General features: G+C 41.7%; 1 protein-coding gene across 1 annotated transcript; it reads left to right on the top strand.

Annotated features, from left to right (window-relative positions):
- Window positions 1-272: 272 nt before the first annotated feature.
- Window positions 273-1,083, top strand: LOC140820307 (uncharacterized). The gene is made up of 2 exons (XM_073180654.1): window positions 273-757; window positions 850-1,083. Exons 1-2 carry the CDS (start codon window positions 277-279, stop codon window positions 873-875), a joined length of 507 nt encoding a protein of 168 aa, XP_073036755.1. The 5' UTR covers window positions 273-276; the 3' UTR covers window positions 876-1,083.
- Window positions 1,084-12,135: the final 11,052 nt, after the last annotated feature.

The following is a 12,135-nucleotide window of genomic DNA, read 5'->3' on the forward strand; positions in this document are numbered from 1 at the left end:
TTAAAGATTATTCTGAACTCGGAAAAGATTCTGTATGTGCTTGATAAGAAGCCACCGAAGGAAGCACCTTCAAATGTCACTCCGACTAAATTGGTTGAGCTTGAAAAATGGTGGGACCATGACATTCAAGCTAAGAGCTACATGTTGGCTTCTATGTCGAATGAACTGCAGAAGCGGTTCGAGGAGGCTGTGAATGCTGCTGACATTCACTTACATCTGAAAGAATTGTATGCTGTACAAACTCGTTCAGACAAATATGCTGTTGTTAAAGAACTCATGACTACACGCTTGCGAGATGGGGCTTCGGTCCATGAGCATGGTGTTAGGATGATTGGGCTCATCGAGAAGTTGGTGGGACTCGACTTGGTTATCCCTAGTGAGCTCTCGACTGATATTCTCTTGCTGTCTCTGCCCTCTTCGTTCGATGGATTTGTGGTTAACTTTAATATGAATAAGCTTGAGGCCACCCTTGAAGAGTTGGTCAATATGCTTACTAGTTATGAGGCCACAATCAAAAAGGATAAGCCTGTTTTTCTAGTGGGTTCTTCGTCCGGCACGAAAAAGGGAACCCCATACAAAGGCAAGAAGCGTTCTGCCCCTCCAAAGAAGAACAAGCCTAACAAAAAGCCATACAAGAAACCTAATCCGGGGCCCACAAAGCCTGACAAGTCAGAACAAATCTGTTTCCACTGCAACAAGCCTGGACACTGGAGGCGTAATTGCGCGGAGTATCTTGCCCAGAAGCGTTCTGGCCATGGTATGTTTTATATTGAAGTTAATGTTTCTATTAATTCCTCTTCTTGGGTATTGGATACCGGATGTGGTTCTCATCTATGCAATGATTTGCAGGTGATGGGAAGAAGCAAGAGGCTTAGAGATGGTGAGACCTTTCTAAGACTAGGAAATGGAGCAAGGGTTGCTGCTACTGCCATTGGAGACGTTACTTTAATTTTGGACAATAATTTTAAGTTATTTTTGAGAGATGTTTTATTTGTTCCTGAATTGGTTAAAAACATTATTTCTATTTCTATGCTTGATAGGGATGGTTATTCTTGTGTTTTTGCTAAAGGTGTTTGCAATTTATACAAGAATGAATGTTTGATTGGAACTGGAGAATTAACAAATGATCTCCATAACTTAAAATTGAAAGAGATTCCTTTAAACAATGTCCAAGCGCATACGAAAACAACAACAAACAAAAGAAAAATAGAAAATCCAAATCCCGCACAAATGTGGCACGCTAGACTAGGTCATATTTCTCAAAGAAGGATGCACAAGCTAGTGGGAAAAGGCATGTTTGACTTGTCAGACATAAATTCTCTACCTACTTGTGAGTCCTGTCTAAAAGGAAAAATGACTAAGACTCCATTCAATGGAAAAGTAGAACGTGCACATGGTCTATTGGATTTGATCCATACAGACGTTTGTGGCCCGCTATGTAGTGACCCGTTCCAGAATCACCTACTAATTGAAAACTAAGCATGCAATTAACTTAATAATTACTAATCAGAGATAATAGCGGAAACAACTAACAAATGATAGTTATACAACCCAAACGAACTCTAGAACAACTCAAAATAAGGTAAAGAATATCTGGTACAACCATATCGAATCAAATGATACCGAAACTAAACCGACCGGCTACTCAACGTCCTCCTCCTGCTCCTCCGGAACCATCCAACCTGAGACCTGCCCCGTGGGAATGGGGTGTCCAAGATAAACAAAACCGAGGACGTGAGCGATAAGAACGCCCAGTACAAAAGTATGAGTATACAGACCTATATGAAATGCACATGCTATGATCATGATACCAGGGTAGTCAAGAAACAGGAATCACAAAGGATCTCAACAATGCTCAGTCTAGAGGCGCCAAGTGGATAGTGCCGCGCGGTCCAACCTCTGGGTCACTGCATCCACTACAAGACAGACGTGGACCTAAAATGTCCCGGACCACCGAAGCCCTCCCGACCCGTCGGCCACTGTGTACTCTCGGTGTCCATGCGTCCACAAGACAGGGCTGAGCGGCCCCAAGATATAGCTTATCTCGAAAGAGATACAGCTCAACAGCAAAGGCTATCTCGAAGGATATACGGCTCAACATGAAATGCAACGTGCAGTAATAAACGTGACATAATAGCATGCACCATATGACATATATGAATGCACCACATAATCATGCAACACATATATGAATGTATACTCAACCAGGATATCTCGGATAGTACTTTCGTACCTCTATCACTGCAATCCTAATCCACTGGAACAACCAGACAACAGGTCTAATCCAAGCCTATTCATCAAAAGCATACCCAATGAACAATACTACCATGCTCGGCTAGCAAAACCAGTACTCCCTAGTACTACCAAAGGTTTAGGGTTTACCTTCGTCCGTCGACAGCCCTTTGATGTCGATTGCCTCGAAACTCCGGCGCTGCTATGCTACCAATCCCGGCAGCTCTTGGCTATCGCTCGAACAACAACTAGCCCTAGAATCCTTCCAAAACTCTCAAAGAGGAGACTTAACTCAAGGAATGGCAAGTCACAAATGAGAAATCCGCACTATTTATAGGCCATGTTCGGATCCTCCGAACATCACTTCGGAACGTCCGAACGCTACGTGTCCATTGGCTCTTGACAGCTCATGTTCGGATCCTCCGATCATACACTTCGGACCGTCCGAACGTGCATGAAAACTGACGTGTCGATCCACTCTTGACACCTCATGTTCGGATCCACCGAACCTACTTCGGATCGTCCGAACTCTTCGGTGCTTCCGAACCATCTTCAGACCTTCCGATCATGATTAATCACCATTAATCCGTTAATTACCCAATTTGGAATTCGGGCTACTACATTCTCCCCCTCTTAAAAAGATTTCGTCCTCGAAATCAAACTTAGAGGATGAACAAAACGAAATAACAACAACATTGTTATTACATCTCAATTGTTTGTTAAACACAACTGATATTTGGATTACAATGGAGACACATACATACATCCATAGTACAACTACAGTACTACTCAAAAGAGCTCTGGATGCTCTGAACGCATACGATTATCTAACCGGAGGAAAACCAGGAATCTCTTCTGGAAATACATCAGGAAATTCACAAACCACTGGAATATCCTCTATACCAACACTACCTGTGGACGTATCAATTGCATAGATGAGGTAGCCTTCCCCACCCGCCTCTAAAGCACGACAGGCTTTCAGAGCAGATACTACTGGCATCGGAGGTCGCGCTCCCTCACCATAGAAAAACCAACTAGAGCTCTCAGTCGTACGAAACTGAACAAGCTTCTGGTAACAATCCACAGTAGCTCGGTAGGTAGTCAAAATGTCTATACCCAAAATACAATCAAAATCTTCCATCTCCAGAATCATAAGATTCGCAGTCAACTCGTTACCCTCAAAATCTAAAGGACAACCCATCACTAGACGCTTGGCTAAAACCGAATGACCCATCGGGGTAGAAACAGAAAGAATGACGTCTAGAGAAACATACGGTAACTTATGACGTTTAACGAATCGTGCAGAAATGAATGAATGAGATGCTCCGGTATCTATAAGAACAAAAGCAGGAATACCGCATAAACAAAAAGTACCTGCTATGACTCTCTCGGTCTCATCTGCAGCCTGATCCTGGTTCAACGCAAAAACTTGACCTTGGGCACGAGGTCGAAGATTCGAACTACCCACTGCCTGACCCTGCCTCCTCTGCTGAACAGTCGTCTGAGATCCAGAACCAGATCCTGCTCCACCTCGCAACTGAGGACAATTCTTCTTAATATGCCCCATCTCTCCGCACTGATAACAAGCTCCTGCGGCTACTCGGCATTGCTCCGATGGATGGTTCTTCCCACAATGCGCACAAGACTCCTTCTTCTTACCAAAGCGGAAAACACCGCTAGATCGAGATCCAGATCCAGAAGAAGAAGAACCTGACTTCTTGAAAGACTGAGATCGAGGCCTCAAAGTACTCGGAGATCTAGAAGAAAACATAGCCCTACCACGCTGGAGACTGATCTCTGCCTGGCGACACCGGTTCACTAACCCATCATAAGAAGTAGGATTATCACAGACAGTGACTCGATCAAAGATCTCCTGATTAAGGCCCTGGAGGAAATGATCATACTTGGCCTCAGAACTGCCACTGATATGAGGAGCGAAGGGCAACAACTCGAAGAATTTCTGCTGATACTCATCAACAGACATACTCCCCTGCTTCAGGTTCAAGAGCTCAATCGTCTTCGCCTGGCGAAGGGCTGGAGGAAAATACAGCTGCATGAAAGCCGCACGGAAATCGGCCCAAGTCACCCTACCCTGGGACTGGACTATCGGCGCAGAAGTCGATCGCCACCACTTGCGAGCACGGCCCTCAAGAAGAAAACTAAGGGTCTCCATCTTCTGCTCATCGGTGCACTGGAATGCACGAAAACAACTCTCCATGCGCTCTATCCAATCCTCCGCATCATCGGGAGTCTCACCGCCAACTAAAGGCTTAGGCCCCATCTGCATGAAACGATGCATATCGAAACGCCTAGGACCATCCCGACGATGACGATGCTCACGATTACGATGACGCCTACTACCGTCCTGATCGCCCCAATGACCTACACTCCCCTGACTACTCCCGTCATCAAAATGGTCAGCCATCGCTACAAGATAGAATAGGGAAAATAGTAAAAGGGTCAACGGAAATCCCAAAACAGAATTCTATATCCCAAAATCGTATGCATGCTCTGATACCATAAATGTAGTGACCCGTTCCAGAATCACCTACTAATTGAAAACTAAGCATGCAATTAACTTAATAATTACTAATCAGAGATAATAGCGGAAACAACTAACAAATGATAGTTATACAACCCAAACGAACTCTAGAACAACTCAAAATAAGGTAAAGAATATCTGGTACAACCATATCGAATCAAATGATACCGAAACTAAACCGACCGGCTACTCAACGTCCTCCTCCTGCTCCTCCGGAACCATCCAACCTGAGACCTGCCCCGTGGGAATGGGGTGTCCAAGATAAACAAAACCGAGGACGTGAGCGATAAGAACGCCCAGTACAAAAGTATGAGTATACAGACCTATATGAAATGCACATGCTATGATCATGATACCAGGGTAGTCAAGAAACAGGAATCACAAAGGATCTCAACAATGCTCAGTCTAGAGGCGCCAAGTGGATAGTGCCGCGCGGTCCAACCTCTGGGTCACTGCATCCACTACAAGACAGACGTGGACCTAAAATGTCCCGGACCATTCCAGGATCACCTACTAAGCAAGAACTTAAGCATGCACTTTACTTAATAACAGTAATCAGAGATAATAGCGGAAACAACTAACAAATGATAGTTATACAACCCAAACGAACTCTAGAACAACTCAAAATAAGGTAAAGAATATCTGGTACAACCATATCGAATCAAATGATACCGAAACTAAACCGACCGGCTACTCAACGTCCTCCTCCTGCTCCTCCGGAACCATCCAACCTGAGACCTGCCCCGTGGGAATGGGGTGTCCAAGATAAACAAAACCGAGGACGTGAGCGATAAGAACGCCCAGTACAAAAGTATGAGTATACAGACCTATATGAAATGCACATGCTATGATCATGATACCAGGGTAGTCAAGAAACAGGAATCACAAAGGATCTCAACAATGCTCAGTCTAGAGGCGCCAAGTGGATAGTGCCGCGCGGTCCAACCTCTGGGTCACTGCATCCACTACAAGACAGACGTGGACCTAAAATGTCCTGGACCACCGAAGCCCTCCCGACCCGTCGGCCACTGTGTACTCTCGGTGTCCATGCGTCCACAAGACAGGGCTGAGCGGCCCCAAGATATAGCTTATCTCGAAAGAGATACAGCTCAACAGCAAAGGCTATCTCGAAGGATATACGGCTCAACATGAAATGCAACGTGCAGTAATAAACGTGACATAATAGCATGCACCATATGACATATATCAATGCACCACATAATCATGCAACACATATATGAATGTATACTCAACCAGGATATCTCGGATAGTACTTTCGTACCTCTATCACTGCAATCCTAATCCACTGGAACAACCAGACAACAGGTCTAATCCAAGCCTATTCATCAAAAGCATACCCAATGAACAATACTACCATGCTCGGCTAGCAAAACCAGTACTCCCTAGTACTACCAAAGGTTTAGGGTTTACCTTCGTCCGTCGACAGCCCTTTGATGTCGATTGCCTCGAAACTCCGGCGCTGCTATGCTACCAATCCCGGCAGCTCTTGGCTATCGCTCGAACAACAACTAGCCCTAGAATCCTTCCAAAACTCTCAAAGAGGAGACTTAACTCAAGGAATGGCAAGTCACAAATGAGAAATCCGAGCACTATTTATAGGCCATGTTCGGATCCTCCGAACATCACTTCGGAACGTCCGAACGCTACGTGTCCATTGGCTCTTGACAGCTCATGTTCGGATCCTCCGATCATACACTTCGGACCGTCCGAACGTGCATGAAAACTGACGTGTCGATCCACTCTTGACACCTCATGTTCGGATCCACCGAACCTACTTCGGATCGTCCGAACTCTTCGGTGCTTCCGAACCATCTTCAGACCTTCCGATCATGATTAATCACCATTAATCCGTTAATTACCCAATTTGGAATTCGGGCTACTACACGCTAAGTGTTAGCACAAAATTTGGGCATTCCTACTTCATTACCTTTACTGATGACCATTCGAGGTATGGGTATGTTTATTTGATGAAACATAAATCTGAAGCATTTGAAAGGTTCAAAGAGTTCAGATCTGAAGTAGAAAATCAGCTAGAAAGAAGTATTAAGGCACTTCGATCTGATCGAGGTGGAGAATACTTGAGTGCTGAATTTTTGGGTTATCTAAAAGAGAATGGGATTCTCTCACAGTGGACTCCACCAGCAACACCACAATTGAATGGTGTTTCTGAACGTCGTAATCGAACATTGATGGACATGGTTCGATCTATGATGGGATTCACTGAATTGCCTACAATGTTTTGGGGTTTTGCGCTTGAAACTGCGGCAATGTTGTTGAATAATGTCCATACTAAAGCAGTGGATAAAACACCATATGAGATATGGATGGGGAAACCTCCCAAGTATTCTTACTTGAGAATATGGGGATGTCCTGCTTATGTGAAGCAGACAGTGGGAGACAAATTGGATAGTAGATCCACTTTGTGCTACTTTGTAGGATATCCAAAGAATTCTATTGGATATTATTTTTATCATCCTAATGAAGCAAAAGTGTTTGTTTCAAGAAATGCCACCTTTTCGGAAAGGGAGTTTCTATTAGATAGAAAAGGCAAGATGATAGAACTTGAAGAAATTCAAGATACTCCCTCAACTTTAGAAGTTGAACCTAATCCCCTAGAACCAGTAGTTGAAGTACAAGCTCCTAGAAAGTCTGATAGAGTTATTAGACCACCTGCCAGATATACACTTCTTCATGAACAAGGCCATGATGAGCCTTGTGTTGGATGCGATCCAATGAATTTCAAAGAAGCAATATCTGATACTGATTCAACTAAATGGCTTGAAGCCATGCAGTCAGAAATGGACTCTATGTATTCAAACCAAGTCTGGACATTAGTGGATCCACCTGAGGGAATCGTTCCCATAGGATGCAAATGGATCTACAAAAGAAAGCTTGGGGCGGATGGGAAGGTATTTTCAGTAGGAAGTGAGCATAAGGTATGCAAACTTCAGAGATCAATATATGGTCTCAAGCAGGCGTCAAGGAGTTGGAACCTCATATTTGATAGCACTAACAAAGAGTTTGGTTTTGCTAAGAATCCTGAGGAACCATTAATGTACAAGAAAGTTAGTGGGAGTGCAGTGACATTCCTAGTACTTTATGTTGATGATATCCTGCTCATTGGGAATGATGTAGGATTACTGCAATCAACTAAAGTATGGTTAGCCAGCAAATTCTCCATGAAAGACATGGGTGAAGCATCCTACGTATTGGGAATACAAATCTATAGAGATAAATCAAAGAGGATGCTAGGACTCACCCAAGTCACTTATATCGATACCATTTAGAAACAATTCTCTATGGAAGAGTCCAAGAGAGGATACTTACCAATGTGTCATGGTGTTACTCTATCTAAAGCTATGTGTCCTAAAACTGATGAAGAGATAGAGATGATGACACGTATTTCATATGCGTCAGCTATTGGTAGTATCATGTATGGTATGATATCGACACGTCCTGATGTTGCTTGCGCTCTGAGTGTTACAAGCAGATATCAGGCAAACCCTGGTCCAATGTATTGGAAGGCCGTGAAAGATATTCTTAAGTACTTGAGAAGAACTAAGAACTTGTTCATGGTCTATGGGGTGGAGAATTAAAATTGGAAGGCTACACTGATTCTAGCTTCCAATGTGACGTAGATGATTCAAAATCGACCTCTGGCTTTGTATTCATGCTATATGGTGCGGCTGTCATTTGGAAAGGTTCCAAGCAAGACACCGTTGCGGATTCCACCACTGAAGCTGAATACATTGTTGCATCTGATGGAGCAAAAAAAGTAGTTTAGATGAGGAATTTTGTCCAAGAGTTGGGCGTTATTCCTAATGGAGTTGATCCAGTCCCGTTGTACTGGGACAACACTGGTGCCATTGCGCAAGCAAAGGAACCAAGGTCTCATCAGCGATCCAAACATGTACTGATGAAGTTCCACATCATACGGGAGATAGTGGGAAGAGGAGACATATCAGTTGAAAGAGTCCCCTCTGCAGATAATGTAGCTGATCCACTTACAAAGCCCTTGCCAGGACCATTGTTTGAAAAAAGCATCGCGAAGCAATGGAGTTAAGGGTAGTTGGCTCTAGGGCAAGTGGGAGATTGTTAGAGTAGATGCCCTGCAAGCCAACGGTTGGCTAGAGAATTTATTGACTCAAGTGAAATAGACAGTCTTTATTTTAATATAATTTAACTTTTAATGGTTTCGTAATACTTTATCTGTATACCCATGCAAGCAGCATAGATAAAGTCCTTGATTATGCTTTAATACAAATGAATCGTAATTCGATGTTGAAACTCATTTGTAAACACTGCATATTCTAAATTCGTTCCTAGTCGATTCAGCCGCCTAAAACATGGATAAAGGTCGCTTGAGCTCGAGACTAGCATCTGTGATGTTGTGTACTGCGTTTCTTGGTAAGGGCATAGAGATGTCCAAACATACAGATGGGTAGTCATATGATGATTATACCGAACAACCCTCCCTCGGACTTTTCAAGTGGTTATCATTCATCGAGAGGATAAGTCCGTGGTTATGATTGTACAACATTAGTCCTTACGACCCGGGACAACACTGAGGCTCTATATGCTAGGGCTGTGCTTTGACTCGTTTACCGGCTCCAGGAGAGTCATCAGGTGGCGAGGTTGGGTACAATTGCGACACATATAGGAGCCAGTGCATTGTAGTCGGGGATTCACCGCTCACCTACGGGTGTGGATATCCTATGTGATCTAATGAAATAATAGTGCATGGAATCTCTGGCCAGAGTACGAGATGTACGTTAGAGAAGGAGTTCTCAAATAGTACACGCGATGCCACTATTATAGTTATCACATAGTTATCGAATTAATATGCAACCCTCGATGAACCAATGGTTGCAGATTCGATCGGGATATATGAGATGAAGGGACCGTACTGTACGTTAATCATAATCTACTGGTTCTTGCAGGCACTATCAGTGATACCTAGGGGATCATGGGGCGATGCTACTAGACGCTCTTACCATGATCCGATGGGTGTAATCAGAAATGAGTTCTGGCATTCTTGATCAAGGTGTTGGTGAAAAGAATGGGGCTAACTAGGGTAAGCCCGAATAAAGGATTATGTCCTGAATCACAAAGAGTTGTGAACCCACGGCTAGCTGTATCCCTGAACCATTGAGGGTCACACAAGCACTGGATCGTTTGTTCCCGTTGAGAGAATAAATTCAAGGAGTTGAATTTATATTATAATATAGTAAATTCAAGGAGTTGAATTTATGATAATTACATTTTGAGAAAATAAATTCAAGGAGTTGAATTTATTGATATAGTAAATTCAAGAAGTTGAATTATGAAATTTTGAGAGAATAAATTCAAGGAGTTGAATTTATAAAATTGATAATTTAATTTATTAAACTCAAAAGTTGGGTTTATTAAATATTAAATTTTGGAGGTGATAAATTCAAGGAGTTGAATTTATAATTTAAATATTAAATTCAAATGTTGAATTTATAATTGATTTAATTTATTAAAGCTCAAATGTTGAGTTTATTAAATATTAAATTAAATATAGTGGAAAGTATGTTTAATGGGCTTGTAGGAGTACAAGTCCAACATACTAAATAATTAAAGTTCTTAATGGATTTTGATTAATTAATTAAATTAGTTGGACTAGCCCAATTAATTAATCAAGCCCATTAATGTTAATTATGGTAATTAGGTTATTGAGTTTTCTTTGACCTAAAATGAGAGCCTCCACAAATTTGGATTGTGAGATTTTGAGAATCACAACCATAATCCTCCAAATATTTAGTTTACTTAATTAATTTAATTAATTAAGTAAATGATGATTAAAAAAAAGAAATAATGGGATTTCTTTATTATAATGGGATATGATTTTCGAGACTTGGAATTCCCAAGATTTGAAAAAGACTCTCGGCTCTTCCCATGGACCTCTCGAAAATCTCTTCACAAAACAAGAAAAATTTGGCTTAGGAGATTGAGTCGAATTTTTCGTGTTCTATCTCAACGCAAAATCTCTTTCAATTTTCTAGTGCAAATTGGAAGAGGAACAAATCATCCAGTCGTGGACCTGATTAGAAGAAAGGAGTCTTTGAAGAAAGTTCGTAGGGATTCATCAAGAGCCAGATCTGTTATACCGGATCGGTTGGTGTCCAGTGATTCATTCACAAAGGTATAATTTCTGACGCCCTATGAATGTTTTGTTAAAATCATACGAGCGCCCAAAGTAATATTATTTTGTTTTTCAAAATAAAATAAAAATTTTAAATCTTCCGCTGCGTTTGGGCGTGTAGAAAACCGGATCCAACAGTTTCACCCAGTACTGTGGCAGTAGTCTGATCAGACGCAAATCCGATCCCCAGTATCGGTCCGGTCCCCAGTATCGGTTAGCTCAGTTCAGTTCAGTTCAGAGACCACTTGCATAGACCATAATCTCACCAGAAAATTATTACATGCTATTTCAGTACAGAGCTCCAAGGAGCAAACATTTTTACTATGATTTTCAGTTCAGTTATGCACGTATTATAATTGCTCAGGACATGATATTTTACCTCATGCAAATTTTATTATAGTATTTACTTGCTATTTACGATATATGCATGTTGAGTCTTTAGACTTACTAGACTTGATTGTTGTAGGTACTGATGATGTTGGGACCGAGGGCGGGGACTTGTGAGCTAGCTTGGGTCGGCAGTAGTGGCACCTGAGGACCTCAGTTTCAGCATTTGCAAACTTTATTTTTTTATGCTCAAACTTTTTATCGCTTGTTGAATTATTTTAAATTGTTACTTTGCAAATATTTACTTCCGCTGCTATTTTAATCATTTAACATTTTTGTCAGTTTGTCTATGAATGAGACTTTTAATTATTTAAAAGAAAATTTTTAAATTTCCCGCAATTTTTCAAGTAAGGATTTTCGGGCCGTTATAACTATGTATTAATAAAATGTTGGTGTTTGAATAAAAGAGATTGTTGCTCTAGCCCCGCTCATGTATTATTTTCAAAATTTTATCTTTTATTGTACACTCTAAGGTAGGAAACGAATTGGAGTTGTGTCAAGTGCTGCTGAAGGAATCTACGTCTATAACCATCTGTTGCTATCGTGTGGTTGGACTGTGAGGAGCAGTTCGTAAAATACGGTGGATATAACCCGGTGGTACTCCGGTCAAAGAGGTAAAAGATTTAATTTATTTTACGGAAATATGATGAGCCATTATTTACAAATGAAAAATCAATTATTCAAAATAAAGATCTAAGGGTAAATTTGGAAATTTAAAAGATATGGGGAGTTGAAACAAAGTTTTAGTGGGGTAGGGAGTAAAGAGAAAGTTGAGAATGGGAATACA

The sequence above is a fragment of the Primulina eburnea genome, chromosome 18, assembly GCF_022965805.1.
Source record: "Primulina eburnea isolate SZY01 chromosome 18, ASM2296580v1, whole genome shotgun sequence".
NCBI lineage: Eukaryota > Viridiplantae > Streptophyta > Magnoliopsida > Lamiales > Gesneriaceae > Primulina > Primulina eburnea.

Coding starts and splice junctions, on each gene's coding strand:
- LOC140820307 (XM_073180654.1), top strand. CDS start 277: ATGACTACACGCTTGCGAGATGGGGCTTCGGTCCATGAGCATGGTGTT. Junction 758..849: donor CCAGAAGCGTTCTGGCCATG/GTATGTTTTATA, acceptor AATGATTTGCAG/GTGATGGGAAGAAGCAAGAG.